The sequence below is a fragment of the Macaca fascicularis genome, chromosome 11 (genome assembly GCF_037993035.2).
Source record: "Macaca fascicularis isolate 582-1 chromosome 11, T2T-MFA8v1.1".
Lineage (NCBI taxonomy): Eukaryota > Metazoa > Chordata > Mammalia > Primates > Cercopithecidae > Macaca > Macaca fascicularis.
In genome coordinates, this window is record NC_088385.1 from 85,035,561 (window position 1) to 85,062,158 (window position 26,598).

Here is a 26,598-nt window from a genome sequence, read left to right on the forward strand (position 1 = left end):
TCTCCCCAGGTGCTTTCATGCATATGTCCCTTTTACTAGAACAAACATTACCATTCTCCTATAAGGCTGGGAAACTTGAGACAGCCGCTATTGTTCCAGATGATGGTTTTTGTTTTCAGTGATATATCAATCATATTTTAGCCAGAAATTCAACAACACAAACTTGACAGTAATTCTTTCCTTCTCCCTCTTCAAACACTCATGGTCCGCTTCATTCAGTCACCTCCTCCCGAGGTCAGCTCCTAAACAGCAGATGGTGTGCTTGTGTGCAGCAGCTGGCTTCATTCCTCTCCATCCCCTCCTTCTCTCAAGGGATGGTGCGTGTGTGCCTCTGTGTGCGTCTGTGTGTGTATGAACATTCACGACTTTCAGTTGCCATTCAATGCTTTCTGCTTCTCCCAGCCAAAAAACTGGGAAGCTTGGCGTACTTTCCAGCAACGAACCCAGATGTCCAGCTGTGATACAGTTTCCTTTCCAGTTTCCCTGCTGGAGCAGTATTCATTCACAACCCCAAATAAAAGAGTTATCTAGAGGCCCTATTTTGTCCTTATGGTTTGGTGTTGTAGTCATGTTTGGGAGAAACAGCGTAGGAGCCAGGGGCAATGAGTAAAAAATCTAAAATTATTTTCCTGTGTCACTTGGATGGCATAAGACAGCTCTTCGGTGTGGCTCAGGGCCTTGTTTTTTATGGGCTGGCTTACTCAATGCATCATTGCCTATATCGATGTCTTTTTTTCTTTCTTCAGATGAATATGCTAATGAAACTCCAAGAAGCAGCCAATTACTCGAGCACACAAAGCTGCGACAGCGAAAGCACCAGCCACCATGAAGACATTTTGGATTCGTCTCTTGAATCTACTCTCTAGAGGGTGAAAAAAGTTAGGGGAAAAGATTCTGCTTTTAAAAAAATGTTTCAAAAGAAAGGTATTTTCACTAAACCACTGCCAGTATAAAAGCACCCTGTCAAGGTCCCTGACCCAGAGTTGTGGTCTCCAAGGAGGCAGCAGAACTAAGTCTGAACCGCCAAGATGCTAAATTGCAATGGAAGCTTAACTTTAGTTTATTTCTAAGCATTTTTTATATCTGTGGAGTAATAGAAGGCTCCATTCCTCAACTGGAAAGGACCCTAATGACAGGGCAACTGAATAGATTGCACATGGGATAGCCAAACTGGACTTTCTTTGTTTCCTCTTTAAAAGTTTACAATGCAGACCATTTTTTGTCCCTTCCTTTTGTTTCCTCTGAGGGGCTGTTCTCCCCAGGCAGGGTCCATCTTTCTGATCCGTCCAACCTCCTTTGTGCCACACGGTGCTGGTCACAGGGCTTCAGTAGTGTTTGTGTTGTGCGCTCACCCCATTCCAGAACAAATCCAAGAGGCCAGTCCTCCATAAGCACAAATGGAATTGTGCAACCACCAGAAAAACACTACTGTGGCAAACTGGAGAAGTGCCAATTTAATTCTAACTGCCACGTTCTCATGATGTGCTCCACCAACTTTTTAGTAATGAGTCACTGGTTTTATAAGGTTGTTTTTACCACAGTGGTCTTTTTAAACCACCTTCCCACTCCCTTAACAAGAGTTTTATACCAATTATTAGTCAACACTGATAAAAGGCTTTTTTAGGGCTTTATTTGTTTGAGCCTTTTCAGTGAAAGAAGGAAAATTTCCTATGGTGCTGTCTCACTGCCTTAAAACAGATTTCTATGACAGTTTAACAGTTGGTTTAAATCCTAAACCATTAGTAATTTCCACTGTCTTTTCATTTACAACCAAGCAACACCAGTTAACACAGTAGCCTCATCTCTATATATCTTTCTCTCTCTTTTTTTTTTTTTTTGAAGAAATGGATAGGAGAAAGATCAGTATTTTTAGCCTTGTGAATAGATCGCTTTGCCTATCCTCCAAAATATTAAAATAACCCAGAAATGCTCTTTGACCGTCACTTAAAACCTAAGACATGTGGCGAAATTCCATCCAGTTCTAAGTGAAAGAGTTTCAGAAGGCAGGAGATTTTGAACTATTATCCAGCAGGGCTGGAAGCACTAGATGCAGCATGAGCACAACTATTCGGCTTTCCTTCCCTATTGTTCTTGTTTTTTTTAATTAGTTCTGACGCATGTTGTTTTGATTGCTATTGTTGTACATGAGAAATTCAGCATTAAAGAACGCTGAAGCGGTAAGGTCACTGTGGAAGAGGAAGCATTTATACTGTAAAAGAAGGTTAGATTTGCACAGTCTACTGGGTAGGTATTGTAAATAATAATTTTTAAAACTTGCACAAATCGAAACAAACACAAACAAAATTGTATTTTATCCTGTTGGTGTTAAGAGGTGTTTCACTTGCTGAGATTTCCTGTACATTGCAAACAAATACAGAATGCAAACCCTCAAAGCTGTATTATCTGGTGTGTTTGTCCTGTATTTACAGTTGTTATGACTATGCAGGAGCTATCAGTGCTAGAGTGAGCATGCTTCAAAACTGTACATGAAGCCAATATATTTTTGGATAAGTAAAACTGTCTGAAAGTACATCTATCATGGCAGGCTTTAAAGAGAGTGCATGAAAACTGATCAGTCATTGGAGAAGTTACCACCACACACAAAGGACAGGTTTTAAGTTTATGAAACCCAAGGGCTAGGCCATGGTATAGACTTCTTCTATGAGTGTGTGAAAATGTGTTACTTTTAGGATGTGTAATTGGTGCTACTCTCTGTGACCACCAATGGGTCAGTTGCTATAGAACACCACCACCACCACAAAACGTCTGTGCAGTTTTCAGAGTGTCACAAAGTCAACAGGTCCTTACACGGTGCTATTGCCCTAAGGGAAATCCGAACTGAATTTATGCACATAGAATTGTCACCCTGACTTTGAAGCCTCAAACATGGATCAAATCTGTTGTGAAACATCAATATATGTAGCTGGATGAGTGACTAGTTGCCCTTGTATAATATGTGATCTAAGAAAATTGCTAATCTTTCCCTGCCATTTTGAGAAACACAGTCCAAACATGAGCATAAACAGAATTTCCTGCAATACATCCCAGTAGGTCCACCTAGTTTACAACTTAAACTAGTTTGTGAAACATTTGTCTGTATACATTTTATATTTTGTACATTTTGATGTAACATATCATGTAAATAGGCAGAAACAGTGAAATAAATCATCTGAAAAGTTTTGTAGTCTTTGTAAAGCCCCAACAATAAGTACTTGGTGTCAATGGACTTAACTGGATGATGTATTTTCTATTGGTTTATTGTTCCTCTAGCTTGTAAACCAGCTTGCATATATTTTTTTGCAAATGTGCACCCTGTATCTGTCTAAATTATTACTTTGCCATTAAAGTGGAATTATTTATTGACAACATGGTGTGGTTTCTATGTATGGAAAAAAAATGAATAATTTTGCATCAAGAAGTGTCAAGCTTTAAAATGTTGCTTGCACTATTAATATGCCGTCAATAGGACTATATGCAAATTTCCATTGTATAAACATAAAAAGGGCTTCAGCTTTCAAGTAAATAAAGGTAATCAGTTTATCTTTTTCGATGATAGTTATTCAGTGAATATTTTAGAAAACTCTGAATAGTTTTCCTAAATACCCGATGACAAAATAACAATATAAAATAAAATGTTGAGATTCACTGAGTTAAATTAACTCAATAAATGTTTCTTTGTTTTTATTCCATTAAATCCTCTTTTGAACTTTTAGCTCTAAAGATTATTTTAAAGCAAACTAATTATTTGGGTGTTAGTTTGTTTATTTTAATAGAGAAGATTATAGAAAGAAAACGTTTTAAAATTGTAATTTCTTTTTAAGTATCTTGGAAATCACTTTAACCTCAGTAATTGGAATGTATATTTGTGATGGTATAAGTAGGATTTTAATTCTAAAAGTAGGAAAACTTCTGAATTAGAATAGTTATAGAGCAAAAAAGAAAGGTATTAGTTAAAATAGACCAATCATCCATAATGGATTATAATCAGTGCATTTGTTCCTTCACTCACTTGGGAGATAAGGAAATTTCCACAATTCATCTTACTCAGACAAACATTGAATTTAGCCAAAACTTCAATGCAGTTCTGCTAAATGCAATTTCAGGCTGCCTAAGTATAAATCCCAACATTGTCATTCTTTGCGTGACCTTGACCAATTTACTCAAACTCTGTGCGCCTCATTTTCCTCACCCATAAAGTGATGATAATAATAGTATCCACCTCTCACAGATTACTCTGAAGATCAAATGGGTTATTACATGCAAATTCCTTGAATGGTGCCTAGCCCTCCATAAATTATAACTGCTTTAACAACAATTAACAAAATAATAATAAATATTTATTATTTTATTTTCAAACATTCTTGAGAATAAGGTGTAAATAAATATATTTTAAGGTTTTGAAAGAATATATATTTTAACTTAACTTCCTGATTTATAAAATGGGCATAGAAATAGTACTTATTCATAGGGCTATGGAGAGGATTGAGTTTAGATCTGTAATCATAATAATAGCTATCACTCAAGAAACTTTCAATAAATGTTAGCTTCTATATTAACACTGCCATTAAAATAAATGAATAATATCAGTAATATAATATTCTCAGGATTCAATTTACTCATCCATAAAATGAGATTATTATAGTATCTACTCATAAGATTGTTTTGAATAATGAATATTTTAAAATATGTAAAATACTCAGAAAATATTCTGTCCTGGCTTACATGTTACATAAGTGTTAACTGTTATTATACCTAATATGTGCCAGGCAATTTTCTTAGGAATCAGAGCCATTGAGACACAGGCTATGGTCCTAAAGGATTTAACAATTGAATAAAATTGGCCGGGTGCAGTGGCTCATGTCTGTAATCCCAACACTTTGGGAGGCCGAGGCGAGTGGATCACAAGGTCAGGAGTTCAAGACCAGCCTGGCCAACATGGTGAAACCCCATCTGTATTAAAAATACAAAAATTAGCCAGGCGTGGTGGCGCATGCCTGTAATCCCAGCTACTTGGGAGGCTGAGGCAGGAGAATTGTTTGAACCTAGGAGGCAGAGGGGTTGCAGTGAGCCAAGACCACGCACTGTACTCCAACCTGGCAACAGAGAGAGACTCTGTCTCAAAAAAAAAAAAAAAAAAGTAAAATTGAGTCTTTATTCCCCTCACTTCTTCCTTTGATGAATACCTAAGTTCTCTACTATGAAGTTAACTGTAAAAAGCCCAGTGAATAGTCCACTGAATAGTTGTACAGGATATATTTTCAGATGCTGATAGAATCAATGATACCAGTGAATTTTGTTTACATTTGGAGAAATTCAAGTACTATATTTCAGGCTTTGGATTTTCACATTAAAAAAAGAAAAATGTTATTTTTATAAACAATAGGCCACTTAAAAAATATCTAGTTCTATGTCTTTCATCAGTGATGTTTAAAAGCAAGCTTCAGGCTGGGTGCGGTGGCTCACATCTGTAATCTCAGTACTTTGGGAGACCAAGGTGAGTGGATCATGAGGTCAGGAGTTCGAGACCATCCTGACCAACATGGTGAAACCTATCTCTACTAAAAGTACAAAAATTAGCAATTAGCCGGGCGTGGTGGCATGCGCCTGTAATCCCAGCTACTTGGGAGGCTGAGGCAGGAGAATCACTCGAACCTGGGAGGTGGAGCTTGCAGTGAGCCGAGATCAGGCCACTGCACTCCAGCCTAGGCGACAGAGCGAGACTCCGTCTCAAACAAACAAAAAAAGTTTCAATTATGTTTTTATTTTGTTTTCTGTTTTTGGGATGGACACCAATTCATAGGTAAAATATTGCATTAGTGAATTCACTATTATTTTTAATTCAGTGAATATGATTTGGATAAGTAATCATTAAGAAGATCTCTTCTCTACATAAAGTATACAATGTCTCTCAATTACCCAGGAACTCATCAATAAGAAAACATACTCGCCGGGCGCGGTGGCTCAAGCCTGTAATCCCAGCACTTTGGGAGGCCGAGATGGGCGGATCACTAGGTCAGGAGATCGAGACCATCCTGGCTAACACGGTGAAACCCCGTCTCTACTAAAAAAATACAAAAAACTAGCCGGGCGAGGTGGCGGGCGCCTGTAGTCCCAGCTACTCAGGAGGCTGAGACAGGAGAATGGCCCGAACCCGGGAGGCGGAGCTTGCAGTGAGCTGAGATCCGGCCACTGCACTCCAGCCTGGGCGACAGAGCGAGACTCCGTCTCAAAAAAAAAAAAAAAAAGAAAACATACTCATAGAAATTAAACAGAGCACATTCTAAACTAGAATCTTATTTAGGGAAAAAATGAAAGTCCTCAAGTTCTTTATTTTTTCCATGAAATTGTAAAACAAAAAAAATTACTAATATTAAATAAACCTTTCCCCATCATTTAAATTTTTAACACTTGTCCTTTATATTCCAGAATGGTATGGTAGAGTTGAAGTTGATAACAGAGTGAATACTTTTTACACTGACTACATGTAAGAATAGTAATATTTCCAATATATTAGGCTATATTAACTATAATATTAAAATTAATTCATCTGATTCTTTTTATTTTTTACTTTTATTTTTATTTTTTGAGACACAGCCTCACTCTGTAACCCAGGCTGGAGTACAGTGTCATGATTACTGCTCACTGCATCCTGAACCTCCCAGTCTCAAGCAATCCTCCCACCTCAGCCCCTCTAAGTAGCTAGGACGACAGGCACATACCACTACAGTTGGCTAATTTTTTAAAAAATTATTTTTAGAGACAAGGTCTCACTATGTTGCCCAGGCTGGTCTTGAACTCCTGGGCTCAACAGATGCTCCCACCTTGGCTCCCTAAAGGTACTAGGATTACAGGCATGAGCCATTGCACCTGGCCTGGTTTTTACTTTTTTAATGTGGCTACTACTGACAATTTAAAAATTAAATATGTTGCTCATATTTGTGGCTTGCTTGATATTTCTATTGATGGTGATATAGAAAGACTGATCTTTACAAAATATAAATGTGATCATCTCTCTCATCTCTTTTGTATTTTGCTTTTAAAAATAAGACTCAAATACCAAAGGACAACAATTTCGTACTTAAACTGAATCTTGCTTATCCCTGGGCTTCTTTTATCACCATGTCCACCACCCCCATTTTGATACATTAGCCTAATTGTAGAACCTAGAAGTAATTGTTGAAACAATAACAACAATAACTTTATAACTTTCCAGACGGTGTAGCTATGATCATATGTCAAAGTTTTGTTATAATCTTGTAGCATGGTAAAATGTCTCTAGGAGGCCAATTTAAAAGTTTCTTTTAAAATAGAGACATCTATGGAAAAGGGAAATTAGACAAAATAGAAAGGAAAATTTAAACATCCACCAACGCTTAACTGCCAGGTAGGTGAGTGTGTGACTAGTTCCTTGTGACAAATATCATCTCATAATTAAACAATTATTTAAGATTGCCAAAGGTTTTATCACAAATCACATTTATTCAGTGAAGGAGATTACAAACTACGTCAAGAGATAAATAATGTTTTGTTCCAGACCAGGTTTCGTACAATATTTCTTTTACAGTCATTTCCTTTCTCTTGCCCCAAGACGTTTGTACAGTCTCAAATGTCATTTCCTTAGACAAACCTTTCTGATCCCTCAGACGAGGTCAAAAATCTATGTTAATTGCTTTTCCAGAGAAAAAAAAATGTGTGTGTGTATATATATGTGGTGTATATACACACATATATAGGTATATATGTGTATATATGTGTGTGTATATGTGTATATGTGTATATATGTGTGTGTATATATACACATACATATGTATATATAAAAAATTGTATCTGTATTATATCAATATAAATTTATATCTATATTATATCTATATAAATTTATATCTATACACACATATATGGAATTATATTCCAGATATGTAGATATACATTCCAGATATATAGATATATTTAATTATTAATATTTGTAATTATTTCATATAATATTGTGGAATAAAAGTATTTCTGAACATGGAGACAGCAACTGAACTTTAGCATATGTTAAGAAATGCATTCGTTTTGAGAAGAACGACTTTTACAGGTGTAGAGCTTCCTGGGAAGCCAGATTAGTAATTTGAATGCTGATTGGTGACCAGGGAAGAAGCAGATAACTTGAGGACTAGTGTTATTTAAAGCACTGCCTCATGCTTGGGATTTTTTTTTTCCCCTTTAGATATAATGTGCTCCATACTTTCTATTAAGTTTTCTTTTTCTTTCAGCTTTTCAAGTTTTTTTTTTTTAAAGATGCCTTAGTTATATATGGTGCAATTTAAATATGTGGGATTTTCTGGGGGAACAAAGAAAATACACCAAGCAGTAGAAATGTAATGCTAGAGCCTAGAGGACAGGTGGAGGCTGGAAAAATCAAAATAGGAATCTTTGGCACAGAAATGAGAAGTGAGGATGTGAATTTCACCTTGGGATGATCCCCCACAAGAGAGACCTTGACCAAGTAAAGACTGAGAATAGAACTTGAAGAATATGGTGAAAATCTTCATAGTTCTTTTAGCCTTTATTTTTCAATTTGCCTAATATATTTGTGCACATTTAACACAACATTTATAAAGGAATATAATATAAGGGGAAAACCATTGAATTAAGAGTCAGAAAAATCTGTATCCTAGTTAAGTTTTGTGATTTCTCCCAGAAAAAAAATCACCTGATCCACTATTTGTGTTCTTGTAGATTGTATACCCTAAGATGATGACAGATACTAAAATTCACCCAATATCACTGGAGTGGTTCTATACATTGTTTGTGATACAAGTAATGTGTAACTATCAGATATTCCGGGAGAGAGTAAAAACTCTAGGTATCTGGTAATAACCCAACCTAAAACACTTGAGTACAGTTGTGTTGTGCAGAGGCAGCTGAGTATGTAAGTGGGTTTTGCAGGGTGATGTTCAAGGTGTAGAAGCTGGATCAATCTCCCTTATAGACTCTTTGACTGTAGCAGAGTGGCCATTCTGCCTAACGTTAGCAACTATTTGAGGAGGCGGGGATCCCTACTTCCCAGGCAAAAATCTTTCCTGGTAAGCTGCTTACATTTCTGGTTCAGCCCTTCCTCGGGTTGCTGCAGAATGTAGGCCTAGGGATTCTCGTCAACCTTTTACTGGTGGGGCTAGGGACTCAGTGATGAAGCAATGCTACACATAAACCGGGTTTTGGTGGAAATTTTGAGGCTGAAAGCTAGCACTATGAAGAGCTAGAGTCAGGTGCATGGAGGTTGGAGATAAAGTCTCCAATTTGGCTACCACATAAAAGCTAGAGAAGAGTCTTCTCCAATATTAGTGGTTTCTCACGAGGGAAATTCATCTGAACTATATCCCAATCGTGAGGCTTTATGATTTTAGACTAGAGCAGCACTTTCAGTAGAAATATGAGTGCCACATATGCAACTCATTTTATTTTTTAAAGCCAGGGTCTCACTCTGTTGTGCAGGCTGGAGTGCAGTGGTTCAGTCAGAGTTCACTGTAATCTCAAACTCCTGGGCTCAAGCAAGCCTCTTACTGAGTAGGAGTACCTGAGTCTAAAGGCATGCATCAGCATGCGTGGCTGAAATGCAATTTTAAATTTTCCAGTAGCCACATTGATAAAAGTAAAAAGAAGGATGTAAAATTAATTATAATAATATATTTTATTACTTAAATATATTTTAAAAATTAGCATTTTAACATAAAATCAAGCTAAAATACTTTTAAATAAGATCCTTTAAATATTTTACATACTGCTCTCTTTTTCTTTTTTTGTGCTAAAACTTCAAAATGTAGCATGTACTTTACACTTATACCTAATGTGAATTCATAGGCTAAATTTTCATCAGAACAATTTGATCTGTATTTGGAATTGAAAATATTTACAGTTGATAGATTGGCATGCTTCAGTTGTTCCAAATACACTTAAAATAAATTATTAGTTTTAAATGTAAACTTAGGTAATTACTATGAAATAAGGCTGAAGATTGTATTCCTAAATTGATATACTCATCAAATGCTAATTATCCACATATGCCCAGTGATTGCTGCTAAATAGCATAGCTCTAGCCACACTTGGTAAGCAGCTTTCTTGATCACTTGTAGAGCATCTTCCCAGCTGGAAGTGCTAACCTGAGGCTTTGAGTTGGAACTTTTTCAACTTACCAAATACAGACACATTTCCCTTCCTACCCAGCGCTGGCTTCCAGTAGTTCATTGTAACTATTGCAGGAATTCTGTTACCCTTCTTTATTCTCAAGCTTTGGTAAAGATCACCTTGGTATGTCTTTTGTAACAGTTGTGCTTAACTTCAATTATTAGGTAAAAACACACGGACTCCATAATAAATATGTCCACCCCTTCTCCAGAAAAGCTCAAACTTTTATATATGTAATCTTCTTGCTCTGTAATCCCAGGACTAATCCTACTGTCTTAGTCTACTTGGGTTGCTGGAACAGAATAACATAAACCGTGGGGTTATAAACAACAGAAATGTATGTCTCTCAGTTTTGGAGGCTGGAAGTCCATGACCAAGGCTCTGGCAGATTTAGTGTCTGTTGAGGGCCCGTTTCCTCATGGAGAGCTGTCTTCTAGCTGCACTCTCACATGAGTGAAGGGATAAGAGAGCTCTCTGGGATCTCTCTTGTAAAGGCACCTGTCCCCTCCATTAGGACTCTGCCCTCAACACCTGATCACCTACCAAAGGCCCCACCTATTTAGTATCATCATAGTGTGGGGTTAAGATTTCAACACATAAATTTTGTGGGGACACAAAACGTTGGTCCATAGCACCTACCCATTCTACATTTGGATCACAAAGACCCTTCTCAAATATTCTTTTTTATAATAGAAAATGATTCTCTTCGCTAGATTAAAAAATGAAAGGAACAGTATAAAGCACAACTACCCAAAGAAATTTGAAATACAATAATGACTCCCAGAACAAGATCAGATCACCACTGCAGACTTAGTAAAGATAAAAAGACAATGTTTCAAAAAGCAGACTAAGAGAGAAAAATCTACAGACACGCTCAAAATGGACATGCAGACTAAATATGACAAATAAGAGACAGATTAAAGGAGTACTTCTCCTCATCCGGATAAAATATCACACAGGGCTATCGGCTGCTTTTGTCCCCATCCCCTGTTCACCAAACAACATTCTAATTGCTAATATGATTTCTTAAGAACCCCCAGAACCTGTAAAGATACTTCTAAAATGTAATGCTTTTTCTTATATATTAAAATTATTTTCCTTATGTATTAAAATTTAGGGGCTATTTATTTCCAAAATCAAAACCACCATTTTCCACAACAATATACATTTTCTTTAATATCTGAAACTAGAAATTCTGCTCATCTGCAGAAGCCATAGGGCTGACGATAGAGAATACGCTGTAAGTAATCCCTCTGTGAATGCAATACAGCAATTAGCCTTTTTTTCTTATGGTGTGCCCTTTAGCTGTTTGCTTTTTTTTTTTTTTTTTTTCCAGCATCAACTGAGAGTTTTAGGAACTAGCTTGAGAAAGCAATGTCTCTTATACTAGGGGCACACTTGGAAATTTGAAATTATTAATATCCCCAATACACAATTGCATTAGGATTTAAGTAAAATAATTATCCCATCAAATAACATTATAATTGGTACTAAGGCTATCTATATTGCCAACTGGAAAATAAAATGTTTATATGCCATTAGCATAGAATAATAGTGGAGAAAAATTTCTGGGTGACCAGCTGGTGTACTAACTACATGAGGGCAGACTCCCACATTACTCCTGCAGGACACCATGGATTTGCAGTCTGCTCTGGAAATTTCCCTCTCTCACAACGAATTGCAAAAGATATGCAAGACCTCAAGAGAACTAGAAAATAGATCATGTGCAAACAGATGAAAACATTTCTCCAGCCAAGCAAATATTGATACTGTTAGAATCAGACCTACAGTTACTGTGTGACTATTAATTTCAAAGAAAGGTCAAGTTGCAGATCTCAACAACATCAGTAAGGCAAGAATGGAAGAGAAGTTTGACAATAATCATAGGAAAATGCCACAGGTAATTTCCCTTTTTGGGAAATTGGTCCAAGTGTTAATTTTACAAACTAAAACAGGAAAGACTGTGGTTACACAATTGTAACCTCTAGCATGTGACAATGTTAATAAGACCATAGAGCTATAGCTACTAAATATTGTAACCAATTTCCAGAAAATACACAAAAGTATCTGTTCAATAACCTTACATTATTCTTCAAATAGAACATGCCATGTAAAGTGAAGAAAAGTTGTCTGGAATCCCAGGGTAAATACACTGTGCAATCAAAGTTAAATGCATGCATTATTTAGTATACATAGGAAGTTAATTGAAAAATTCCAAAAAATAAAACAGGGTTAGTTATATTTTGACATAAGCTTTGGGATTTCCAGATTTTAATAATCATCTGTAGCCTCTAAAGATAAGGTCTTTGTTTGATTTACTGAACATACAATTAAATTTCATTGAATAAATAGTTGATTTTTAAAGACCAAATAAGTACTCATGAAAGAGAAACATTTTGGCTCTGGGCCATAGAAAATAGAAATTTCTCCAGGAAAGAACCATGGAGGGATTGTCTATCCCTCTCTAGTGCCAAAGCAAGGGGATTGTACAAATAACAGGACCTGGGATTCTGGAAAGCAGGGGTGAATATGTAGGGGCCCAGGGCCCAAACATGTTGCATTTGTAAAAATTGCATGTGAAGTACATTAACCATATTTTCCCCAGATTTTCTCTAGGGCCCTAGTCTGCTCTTGAAGCCCTACTCCTTACTTCAAACTCTCCCAGAGCAGGAGGAATGACTTATATGAATGATAAGGCATGCAAGTGCTCACATGTATCTGCCATGGAGGGCAGAATGGTAATCCAGCTTACCAGTTTTTATGTAGTCAGCATCCCTGGGCAGGTTTCTCCAGCCATGGAGGAGATGGAAAACTTGCCAACCCTCAGCTTCACCTGCAACTGAATGGGTTCAACTGCCTTCTTCGAACTGGTGTTTGTATGTGTGGTTGGTGGAAAGGGAAGGGTGGCTAGGAAATCTCAGCAGCATCTTTAATAAAGCCAATACATATCCACTTCTTAACTATAATGGACAAGTTTTAAAAGAGAAGGAGATAGTAATCTATTTAAAGCTAAATAGCCATCCTATCTATTTGGCCGTCTTTGTTCTTAGCATTCTCTTTATAACACAGTGACCTCAACATAATAGATGTTCAATTAATGATGTTGAATATATGAAGAGAGTCTTGTGAGAGCTGCAAGAGACGGTACTTACTGATTAATTGTTTTGATATTTAAGAACCACTTTGGTTGAAGAATATTATTTGGGCAAGGAAATGAGAATAAATTTATTCCCTAGAAATAATCTTTCAAAGTTTGTTTACTAAAAGAGAAAGAGAAAGAATATCTTACGGAATTTCTGAACTTGTACTATTTTCTCTACATGCGATTTAAGCTAGGGGAACTTTGGGAATGCGAATATTTGCCATATATTTTAAAGAAACATCCTCAAGATTAAATGAAGCAGATTTATGGAGGCATACAAAGAGTTTTAAAGGAACAACTATACTGGAAATATTTTTAGGAAAAAATGATAGAAAAATTTCCTTTTACTTGATTTACCTAGATTACCTCAAGTTACCAAATACAAAAAATATTCACAAAGCAAATAAATTGTCTCTCTCAATGCTCTTACACATTTCACCATTTTATGTTCTCACCCATCATTGCTTTGTGGACTTTATTTTCATCTAATCAAAGGAATTCAATCAAAATTTATTTCAGACTGACTTTAAATGATGATCACGAGACACACATGGCACAGTTGCTTACATTAGAAGATGAAAAAATGCTCAGAATCCCTTTCATCTGAACTCTTACCTTACCTTGATTGTACCAAAGATTGTAAACTGATCCTTCATTGACTGGTATGTGTTGTTATTCCTACTAAAGATTTTTAAATAATTTTCAATGCTTAATGCATTATATGGTTTGGCTCTGTGTCCCCACCCAAATATCACCTTGAATTTTAATTATCTCCATGTGTCAAAAGTCGGACCAGGTGGAGATAATTTAATCATGGGCGTGTTTTTCCCAATGCTGTTCTCGTGGTAAGGAGTGAGTCTCATGAGATCTGATGGTTTTATAAATGTCTGGCATTTACCCTGCTTGCGCTCATTCTTTCTCCTGCTGCCCCGTGAAGAGGTGTTTTATGCCGTGATTTTAAGTTTCCAGAGGCCTTCCCAGACAAGTGGAACTGTGAGTCAATTACACCTCTTTTCCTTTATAAATTACCCAGTCTCAGGTATTTCTTCATTGCAGTCTAATACATTGCATTACTTTTCTATTGCTAAATAACAAATAACCGTATACTTATCAATGTAAAACAACACCCATTTATTAGTTAACAAATCTGTAAGTCATTATGTTGAGCTCCATTGGATTCTCTGATCGGAATCTCACCAGATCGAAAAGAAAATGTTGACTGGGATGAACACTTATTTGAAGGCTTTCGGGAAGAATTCACTTCCAAGCTCATTCTGGTTATTGGCAGAATTCTGTGCCTTGTGGATGTGAGACTGAGGTCCCCATTTTCTGGCTAGATTACCAGCCCCAGACTGTGCTCAGCTCCTAGAGGCTAAAGATATAGCCCACTGTATCTTCAAAGCCAGCAAAGATCTGTGGTATCCTGCTTGTGCTTTCCTCCTTTTGATTCCATGGTTAGATTGAGTCCACCTAGATAATCACCCTTTTGGCACATAACAGTCACAGGAGTACTCTGTCATTATATTGACAGATTTCACTCACGTTCAAAGGGAAGGGGTTACACAAGGAAGACAGCCAAGAGAAGTCATTTTTAGAATTCTGTCCACCATACTTACCACCATTTAAACATCAGGGTATTTTATATAGTTATCCAAACATTTTGTTTTTCTTAAAAATGAGGATATCTGTGAATGTTGGGCTACATTCCACCATTGCAACAATGGGCTAGACCTGATAAGTGACAGTCCCTTTTTTCTGAGGAGCATTCTCAAACAGAGTTTGCAATTTGCTGTTAACACACACTCACCCAGTTCACTCTATATGTACTTCAGTTTTCAGCAACAGCCTTACAGCATAAACAATACTGCAACACAACATTTCTAACAGAGCACATATTCGCACCTCTTCAAATCTAAATTTATCCAGGAAACTAATCATCTCAATGATATCTGCACTTTGAAGATAATGAGAAAATCTCAGGCTAAGCACTGATGTTCCTTTTGCCTCTCAAGACGGATTCTTGTAATAACATTTCAATAAACTTAGTAATGCCGAGCATGTACTTAGTCTTTTGGTCTAATAAGTGAATAATATTGCACAAATTAAATCCTACCACTGAGTTAGCCCATGCAAAAGACACGAACGTACTCTCAGTGGACAAATGTCTTCCCGTGTAATCATGCCAGCAGCAGAAAATGGAATCTGTCATAAAAAATAAATTATCCAAGAGTCTGACCATGTCCACACAGCTTGGCACTAAATTTCATTTTTCTTGTTCTTCAGCTGAGAACCTAAATAAACACTTACAAAGCAGTCGGAAAGATTACCTTGTTTTTCAGAGTTGGATTCTACAGCCTCAGTCTTCAGATGGATGAGACCGTAGCAGTCGGAAGGCCTGCTGCTTTTTATGTGTCTGTTTCCTGTGATCGCACCTTTATTTAGTCAGGTTTTCCAGTTTCAGGATACATAAAGGTGCAGAGAGAGGCAGTACAAAGCCTGCAGGCTGCATGTTTTAGGGAACTATGAGAGGAGAGGCTGGGGTTTATAAAAATTGAAGTAATGGAATTTGATAAAGGTTGTTGTGGGCTAGACTGTGGGAGACTTCCATGTCAGGGTAAGACATTTGGAAATTATCTCATAGTGAGGAGGGAACCGTTTCATTTAGTGCGGCAGAGGAATACAACAGTTAGAAGCACAGCCTTTGGAGCCAGACTATGCGGTTTCAAACCTTACCTGCAATGGTATGCATGTTCGTGTTCCTCCAAAATTTATGTCGAATCTTAATCTCCAATGCAGTAGTATTAAGAGGTGGAGCCTTTGGAGCTAGTTAAGTCATGAGAGTGGAGCTCTCATGAAAGGGATTAGTGAATTTATAAATTTGTCTGGAGGGGACTAGTGTTCATTTCCTTTTGCCCTTCTGGACACAGCCTCCATCCCCTTTGGAAGGTACAGCAACCAGGCGCCATCTTGAAAGCAGAGACCAGGTCCTTACCAGACACCAAACCTGCTGGCACCTTGATCTTTAACTTGCCATGTTCCAGAACTATGAGAAATATATTTCTATTTTTCTTTTTTTTTTTTTTTTTTTTTTTTTTGAGATGGAGTCTGGCTCTGTCGCCCAGGCTGGAGTGCAGTGGCCGGATCTCAGCTCACTGCAAGCTCCGCCTCCCGGGTTTACGCCATTCTCCTGCCTCAGCCTCCCGAGTAGCTGGGACTACAGGCGCCCGCCACCTCGCCCGGCTAGTTTTTTTGTGTGTGTTTTTTAGTAGAGACGGGGTTTCACCGTGTTAGCCAGGATGGTCTCGATCTCCTGACCTCATGATCCACCCGTCTCGGCCTCCCAAAGTGCTGGGATTACAGGCTTGAGCCACCGCGCCCGGCCTATATTTCTATTTTTCATAAAATTTTTCTTTAACCCCACTTTACTTTGTGGACCTAGACAAAGTTGATAAATCTACCAGCAACTTTTCAATTAAAAGGACGATATTAGTGGCTATGAACTGAAAGTTTGTGTCTTCTGCAAATTTATTCGCTAAATCCCTGAACCTCAATATAACTGGATCTGGAGGTAGGGCCTTTCTGGAGGTAATTAAGCATAAATTAAGTAGTAAGTATGGGGTCCTGATCCAATAGCATTAGTGTTTCTGTAAGAAAAGAGACCAGAGCTCACTCTCTGCACTTGCCAGAATGTTGATCTTGTCATGCCTCCAGAACTGTGAGAAATAAATTTCTGTTCTTTCAGCCAAAAAATAAAATAAAATTACCCAGTTTATGGTATTTTGTCATAGCAGCACAAATGGACAAAGATACTGCCTCTGGCACTCGCTAGCTGTATGACAGGAAGCCAGTTAGTTTGATACTGTGTCTTTATATCTTCATATAAAGTGAGAAATGTAACAGAGACATGCTAATTCACCACTAAGAACAGTGCTGATGAAATGTTAGCTATCACGATTACTGTAGCAACCAGGTTAGGGCTGACACTGAGGTAAATAAATATATAAATAAATTATAAACCCTAAATAAAGTTGTTGAAAGATAGAAAACACAATTTTATCCTTTTTAGTAGGTACATAAGATCCCTCCTTTGCGAGGAAGAGTCACACTTGAGTTGTCTCAGTTAATTAGACTTAGTTTTAAACCTGGTTTTCTTCCTTGTCACTCAGGGCTAATCACACAAGGCTTACTGCCTTATAGGCCTTCATCTCTAGGCTTCTGCTCTCTCATTTATTTCCTTACCGTTTCACAGTTAAATTTCCTAGGGAAAAAAAAAAAAAGAGTGCAAGGGGTTTTCTCAGTCATCATTAACTGTGGATCCCTTAGCCTGGACTGTGTTTCTACCAAGCCACTTCTCAGATTCCTGCTCATCCTGCAGGTGGCTGCCTTTATGTCAGACACCAGTGGTCCAGTCACCTATGTCTGCAGTAGCAGAGAAAATAATCATATATGTAGATCCCCCTTCTCCCTGACAGTCATGAAAGGTTGTGGATTAGTAGATTATTTTGTTATTTCTTCTGCTCTTATGGTCATTGGTGCTTTGGGCTGTGGTGACGAAGTCTGTGCGTGAAGAAGCAGAAAGGACAACAGTTCCATTGCCAAATTCTTCAGCAAGAGTGGGGAGGAAAGCATAGCTAATATACTTCTGAGCAGTTCACAGGCCCAAAGAAAGATGTGTGAAAGCATACATGGTGGGTGGAGTGGGAGAGGCAGAGAAAGTGGGGCATGTAATGGTGGAGATAATGCAAAGCATTCTTTCCTCAGAATGATGAGAGGCTCTGGGACATTCCTTGGTATTTGGAATTTTAGTAAGAATTTATATCAACTATGTACTTGAATCACCTTTAGTATTTTTTGAGAGATCAGGTAAAGATTGTAAACATCATTCAAACTGTGCTTCCCTGATTGTACCACTTCCCTGAGCATAACTACGTGGGGCACATCTTAAACAGGAATATAGAAGAGACTGTCAAAGAGGAGTTTGGGCATGGCTGTCACTCTGAGGTTTCCTTAAAAAAAAAAAAAAAAAAGTTGTTTAATTGGAATTTCCAGAAATGGGTACTGGAATTCCAAACAACTGGCTGGTTGCTTTACCTTCTTTCTGAGCTTCATATCTACCCAATTTCCTAGGAAAGAAGAAAAGTTTCACATGATGAGACTATAATGTCAAATTGCACTTGGGAACTTATAAATAGATTTTTGAAATGCTACATCTTTTTAAAATCAAGAAAATTTAAAGTAGATACTTACATTTAGATTGCATTTGGTTTCTAAATGTGCTCTCAAGAGATAATGCATTCGAATATATAGTTTTCCTAGGCACTAGAGAGCTGCAATTAAAACACTGGTTCCAGACTAAGACTGAAAAAAGTTCAAATGAAGGCTTCTCCACTTATTAGTTCCATTGCTTTAGATAAGTTAACATGTCTATGGTGGATTTAAATTATGCACACAAATTCTCTAATATTCCTGCCTTCAAGAGATGGAGCCTAATTCCTCTCCTCTTGAGAGTAGGTTGGATGTAGTGACATGCTTCTAGTAAAGAAAGCAACAGGATGTGAATTTAGAGATGATATCATAAAAAGCACTTTGACTTCCTTTCTTGGATGGCACACTCTGGAGGAAGCTTGGATTACATGCTCTAGGGGAAGCTAGCTGCCATATTGTGAGGTCACACTGAACAGCCTCATAGAGAAATCCACCTGGCAAGGAAATGAGGCCTCCTACAACAGCCAGCAATGAACTGAGGTCTTCTGCCAACAATCCTGTGAGTGAGCCATTTTAGAATTAATCCTTCAGCCATAGTCAATCCTTCAGATTACTGTTAGCCCACACAAACATCTTGGTTGCCGCATCATGAGAGACCCTGGGTCAGACCCACCCAGCTAAGCTGCTACCAAATTCATGACCTATGGAAACTGTGTGAGTTAATAAATGCTTGTTGTTCTAAGTTACTAACTTGTGTTAGTTTCTGTTATACCATGTTGTTTTTTGTTTGTTTGTTTGTTTTTGTTTTTGTTTTTTTTTTTTGAGACAGAGTCTTGCTTTGTCGCCCGGGCTGGAATGCAGTGGCCGGATCTCAGCTCACTGCAAGCTCCGTCTCCTGGGTTTATGCCATTCTCCTGCCTCAGCCTCCCATGTAGCTGGGACTACAGGCGCCCGCCACCTTGCCCAGCTAGTTTTTTTGTATTTTTTAGTAGAGACGGGGTTTCACTGTGTTCGCCAGGATGGTCTCGATCTCCTGACCTTGTGATCCGCCCGTCTCGGCCTCCCAAAGTGCTGGGATTACAGGCTTGAGCCACCGCGCCCGGCCTACCATGTTGTTTTAGTAATATTTTGGAAAGCTAGGATTTAATGAGGGTCTAATAAAAAATACAGTAGTGCCGACCATTCCAGTAGCCACTAGCCCTATGTAGCTATTTAAATTTAGTCAAAATTAAATAAAATTTAATATTCAATTTGCCAGTTGCATTAGCTACATTTAAAGGAACTCTGTAGCCACATGTGGTTAGTGGCTACTGTATTGGATAGTGCAGATATAGAACATTTTCATTAGCGCAGAAAGTTTTTCTTTTCTTTCTTTATTTTTATTTATCTATTTTTAGAGACAGGGAGAGCTCTGTCATCCAGCCTGGAGTGGCACAACATAGCTCACTACAGCCTTGAACTTCTGGGCTCAAGCAATCTTCCCTCCTATGTCCCCCCAAGTAATTGACACACTTGCCACCATATCTGGCTAATTAAAAAAAATATTTTTTTTAGAGACAGTATTTTACTATGTTGCTCAGGCTGGTCTAGATCTCATGAACTCAACCTTCCTAATACCTGTAATTACAGGCATAAGCCACTGTACCTGGCTGATTGCAGGAAGTTCTATTAGACAACCTTGCTCTGTAGCAATGTAGTTTAAATTGGAGCCTGCAAATGCAAATACTAAACATGATTATATTTTTGAATGTTGTCAATTTTTGAATTTAAGTATTTAAGATTTTTTAAAAAAATAAACATACTCTGGATCATTTGGACAATCATCTTAAAACCAAGTTTTGCTCATTGATTTCTGTGCTCGATTTTAGACCTTGAATTTTTATGTTTATAACGGAGTTCCAGTCAGACTGTGCTACTCTTAAGTGTTGAGGGCTATTGTTAAAAGAACAGAGTCAAAATCGTTGCATAAACGATAGGTGCTTTAAATGTGTGTGATGCATTCAGTCCACAGTGTCAAGCATGCTGTCTGAGTGAAAATTCAGTAGTGGAAAAATTCATTCATCACATGACTCATTAAGCATTCAACGATTCACTTTAAGCAAAACAATATTCTCTTTATGTTAAATTTAAACTCTTCATTTAACTGTTCTCAATTTTATAATTTTACTGGTATTTGTAATTGCCTTTGATCTTATAGATTTTGTGTTTACAAATACATTTTTAAGGTTATACATGCTTCAATATATAATAATTCTATACATAATTCACTCGTGCCACCTTGTATGAATTGGGAAACTACAAAGAAGAAACCTGGGGAGAATACCCCAAATTTGCCATCTGCAGTGAAATTAACCATTACAGATAAGGATCAGGCCTACAAAGAAAGTCGAGTTTTCCTTTCAGTTAACAGACTTGTATTTTAAACTGGGTCTTCAAAGAAAAGAATGCCTAAATCTGAAAGATCCTGCTGGAGGAAATTTCTTTCACATTGACACACCGGTGAATGAGGTATTTTAAAATGAAGGAGCTTCTTGCACTTCACAGCATACCCAGTAGGTGGCCTCACCTACACTTTTGCTAATGCATGTGAATATAAGTGCTTCTTTGATGATGCATTTCATTATCTCTGTGAGACACCTAACTATTGCGAAGAACAGGCTTCTAAACAGAGAAAGGCTTTTGATGAATGCAGTAGAATTATATTAAGTAATCGGCACATCTTTTGTTATGTTGATTGTATCCTGGTTTTTATTTGAATTGGGTGAAAAGTAAAAAGGTCTGAATTTCTCCCTCAGCTATGCACATGTTAATTCTTTCCAACAGCACATAGAGCTAAGTCAACCCTTTCTGAGTGAAACAGCTTGGCCTTGAGACCTGCTGTTTTCTTGAGCTTCCTCTTTTCCTGTGTCATGGAGTGGCCTTGAGAAATGCCTCTCCCTGTTATTGATGGGAACAACCAAACAGCCTTTAGTAACTGCCAATCTTGCTTACTCTTTTCCTTCTTTTCTCCCTCAGGTCCATTTCCTTTCACTCTGTCTTGTCACCTCCCCACATTCTGAATTCTTTATCCTTGCTTCATTTCTTTCTTTCTTTAATTACACTAAGCTGTAAATATTTTTTAGCTTTCTGAGACTCTCTTCACGTTTTTCATCTTGAAAGGGCTGCAATTAGCTGTTTTACTGAGTGCTACTGACTTCCTATTGATGGCATTTATTTATTTTTATTTTTTATTATTATTGTTTTGAGATGGAGTCTCACTCTGTCACCCAGGCTGGAGTGCAATGGTGCAATCTTGGCTCACTGCAACCTCTGCCTCCCTGGTTCAAGCGATTCTCCAGTCTCAGTCTCCTGAGTAGCTGGGATTACAGGCAAGCATCACCATGCTCGGCTAATTTTTGTATTTTTAGTAGAGACGGGGTTTCATGATGTTGGTCAGGCAGGTCTTGAACTCCTGACCTCATGATCCACCCGCCTCAGCCTTCCAAAGTGCTGGGATGACAGGTGTGAGCCACCACGCCCAGCAATGGTATTTATTTAAGTGGTAGTGTTATCTTTGTGACATATGCATTCAAAGAAGAAACAGGGCTTGCCTTCATATGTCTGAATAAAGGAAGTACCTGTTTTCTCACTATTTTCTGAAAATCAGAATAAATTAGATCTCAGCGAAACATAACATTTCTCAAAGGAACAATTTTATGACCGGGGAAGTCACATAATCTGACAATGAACATTTAGTTAGGTATAACAAATTTGTATCACATCCCTGGTCAAGTGCTTACCTACCTTGTAAGAGTTAGAGCAAATATACCTGATTCTTTGGGGACACCCAAGAAGAAATTAATTTTACTGTACTTTATATACTATCTCATTCTAGTTCTTTTAAAATATTATTTTGTATGTGTGTCTTGACACAATTGCAATAGAAACACTCAAGAGTGTTTCTAGATTAATCAAGTAGCACAGTGACTTCTACCTTGATTGTAATTTAAAATAGTAGAGTTAGGTGTCAGTGCTCTGAATGGCCACAATTGCATCATACTTGTTTCTGTACAAAGTCTTTCCTATTTCTTAAAATGTTAAAAAAATAAAACCCTACCCATTTGTATAGAATTGGGTCATTAAGTAATGAACGACCTATTGAAATCTCATATGTTAGCTAAAATAAACATCAATTTAGAATTATCAGACTGGTCTCAAACTCCTGACCTCAGGAGACCAGCCTGACCAACATGGTGAGACCCTGTCTCTACTAAATACAAAAAACTAGGTGGGCGTGGTGGCACATGCCTGTAATCCCAGCTACTTGGGAGGCTGAGGCAAGACAATCCCTTGAACCTGGGAGGTGGAAGTTGCAGTGAGCTGAGATTGCACCATTCACTCCAGCCTGGGTACCAAGAGTTAAACTTTGTCTTAAAAAAAATAAAAAATAAAATTATAAAATTATCAGATTATGTTTTCCTTGATATTTAAAATATGGAAAGTTTATTTTAAAAGGGTTTATCTTTTTGTTGTCAATTTCTTTTTAAAGAAGTATCCAAGGAAGTTCATATAGATAATTTCCTCATAACCAATATTCAAAATCCTTTTATGGATCCTTTAGTGACATTCACATCTGTTCTCAAGCCATTGGAAATAATTCCTGAAAGACTGGATAGATTATTATTTTAATAGTTAATGTAAGTATTTTAATGCCTTTTAGCAATGAACATGCTTACGTTTTGCAGTTAAATTGATATTCAATTTATTAGAGTTACAAATTCAATAACCATGTTTGCCTTAGGTTTTCAAGCTATTTTTTATAAATTTTATGTCATTCAAAAATCTAAATAAATTTTATTTGAAAAAGAACAGTCACTTCTACTCTTTTACTTACTCTTTATGAGGCAGGAAAATAGGGTGAGGCAGGGAAAATAGGGTGAGGAAGCAGGAAAATAGGGTAAGGAGCTAAGGTGGATTAACACTTCAGCTAGGACAGGAAATATCCTCTCCATAGGGTGTAGGCTGTAAATGACTTTGTAACTTTACTTCATTCTCTCCATTTACATAGGGCATACCCCAACTAACCAATGGAATCCTCTTGAGGGTATTTAAACTCCCAAAAATTCTGTAACGGGGCCCTTGAGCCCCTGTGCTCGGGCCTGCTCCCACACTGTGGAGTGTACTATCATTTTCAATTGGTCCCTTCATTCCTTCCTTGCTTTGTTTGTGAGTTTTGTCCAATTCTTTGTTCAAGATGCCAAGAATCTGGACACCTTCTACCGTTAACGTTTAAGTAACATTTGATCAGCTCAAGTTTAATGGTTTAAACTCTCAAACAATTAATTCCTTGAATAAATTAGTTAATTAAATCCCCTTAAATATTTTAAGCTGAATTTCTAAACTTAATGTTTTAAGTACTTCAATTTTTTTCAAGTACTGGCCTGACAAACTGTTAGCATTTGATAACCTCAAAAATGATCTCCATGCTTCTTGCCTGAATTCGAAATGTAGTTATTTATTTCATAATTGATTGATGTAACAGTTTTACAGTGTTTACTCTGTCTCAGACTGCCCCACTGAGCTGGCCACACAGCCAGACAGATCTATTGTTCCCAATATTACGAAGTAGCTAATTCACTCCTCCCCTGAAGAGGAGGGAATGGAACAGTTATCTACAGGAACCTCTGCATGTGCAAAGATAAAACCAAAGAAAAGATGTGTCTAATTTGCCCAGCCAATGCATCTGCATGTGTGTGCATACACACACTCAGGCAAACACACACAAACACCCTCTAGTTTTGTGTTCTTGTTACCCTTGGGGCCTAATTATTAAAACGATGGCCCAAATAGGGCTGTGACTATCTCCATCAGTGGAGAATATCAGTCTGTGACTTGTCAAAGAAAAATTGCACTGGATGCAGTTAAACAGGCAGAGAAGACTTCATCAAGTCTTCTTCTGTTGCAACAGTAGTCAAGACTGTTGGAATAAGGAGAGAGAATGCATTTAATTCCACTGTAACAAAAGGCAGAAGAGTTGTTAAACACTGGAGTGAGCTATTGGGAAAACACCTGAAGACCTAGGTTGGGGCATTGGGCAATATGATTAGGCCATCTGTGTTTGCTAATTGTCGTTTTCTCCCAGGTTAGGCTCTCACACTCTCACAAAGACTTGGAGACTGGGTCTCTGTTTTTCTTGATGTTTCTATTTCCCAAGTCTTAGAGAAAGCCACGTCTGGGTTGTAGAACATTTACATTTCAAAGGGATAGAGTAAAAATTAACAATTGCAAGTTTCCTAAAGTGAATAAGAAAAGGGAGGTCAAAGGCCTATAGTCAGGGATTAACCTGTCTAAAGCTGAGAGAAACATTAGCATCTTCTTGGTCTGACCTCAGTTCGTTGGTGTCAGTTTTGCACCCAGAAGACTCAGATATAGATAAAAACATTAATCTGAGGAATCAAAACTGAGCTACTCTGAACCCAAGAGAGAAAAAATGAGGAAAAGGCAGTCATTCTCTCGTCTAGGCTAATATTTGGGGTTGTCTAAGAGCTATTTGTGTAATAGATCAGACTTAGATCTATTCTAATCTTTTCTTTAATGTGCTTAAAGGTATAATTACATCCTTCTGCTTCTTTCTCCCATCTCTCGAATTGTACCTCCTTTAGGAGGTATTTAAAGGACATAATAAGCACAGAAATGTGTATTGATACTTGTTATTCTAATATATTGAACGAGCATTATAAAGGGTAGAATTTTGCTTTCTGATTGTAATGTAGTTAGTATTACAGATCACCTTACACAGTTCCTTTCCAAAAAAGAGGATGAACGATCCATATAAAAAAACTCATGCTTGGAGAGTTTTATTTTGTTGAAAAATATAGATTTACTTAGTAGTCTTTTTCATGATGATCTGAGCTTTTGTACCAACTCACAATTTAATTTTTCAATTCTTTCTAAGGCTCAGCATCTAAACCTAAGGGGAAGTTTACTAGCTTTGATTTAATGGAAGCGGTGAGTGTTATGTAGAAGGTAAGACAAGATGGACTCCATTATAAGGGAGGAAATTAAATTTTCACATTTTGATTGATTCTGGAAATCCATATTTTTGGTGATAAATTGATAAGGTATTTTACGTGATGAAAAAATGAATTTTGAAAAGGGCAAATGTAAGTATGCTAATTGAAAAAAGTTGGAGAACGTTAGAAAATCATTTCATTTTGTAAGTACACTGATAAAAAAAAAGGTGCTGCAAGGGGATTTATGTAAATGTAGTGAATTAAAACATTTATCTTGCAAACTTGATAAACAGCAGTAGGTACTTTAGAGGGTGAAAATAATTAGTTCCTCAGCTCCCACGTGTACCTGAATCATTGTTACAATTATATTTGTTTATTGCTTCAGAATGACTTTATTTCAGTGAAACACAGACTTAGAAACCTATAATGGGATGATCTTTTTTCTACTAACTTTTGTTTTCATTTACTGTAGGGGATAGATTCTCATCTTTAATAACATTGTTATCCTTTTTCTCTCTCTCCTTAAGACACAGTAACCCTGAGAGTTATCTTATTGTAGGCAAGATATTCCTCTTCCCAGCCCCTCTCTAATATATTATCTAAATTGCAGTCTCTGATTAGATTTTAGAGTGAAAATATGACCTTGTCACTCTTTTTCTTAAAATCTTTCAATATCTTCCCATTATCTAGTATAAAGTTCCCATGAGGCATTTTCTAATCAACTCCTGCAGACTAATCTAAATTCATTCTACACTAATTGCCTCCACATTGAACTTCACATTTTCAGTCAAGTTGAACTCTTATTGTCCCCTTAACATGTTATGTGTTTTAGGCCAAGGTTCTGTTTTTGTTATTTCCTCTGCCTTGAATAATCCCTAACGAACTTACATTGCTGATACCCCAAACTCTAAAACTTCCTTTAATTCTGATTAAATTCCATAAGCTACTTCCATCATTAAACCAGTATTGTTGAGTACCTACCAGAGGCCAAGCAGTATTCTGGGTCCTAGGATACAGTGATAAACACCCTCTCTTCTCCAGTACACACACACATATACAGGTTTTACCTACAGAGCTCATATTCTACTGGGA

At 37.3% G+C, this 26,598-nt stretch overlaps 1 protein-coding gene across 16 annotated transcripts in view; it reads left to right on the forward strand.

Moving 5' to 3' along the window:
• NAV3 (neuron navigator 3) overlaps positions 1-3,366 on the forward strand; it is a 381,439-nt gene extending 378,073 nt beyond the window's left edge. For all 16 annotated transcript variants that reach the window (XM_065524605.1, XM_005571609.4, XM_065524606.2 and 13 more), the window contains one exon: positions 747-3,366. In XM_065524605.1, coding sequence (XP_065380677.1) covers positions 747-866 — 120 coding nt within the window. In that variant the 3' untranslated portion in view covers positions 867-3,366. The remainder of the gene's footprint in view (positions 1-746) is intronic.
• The last annotated feature ends 23,232 nt before the right edge of the window (positions 3,367-26,598 follow it).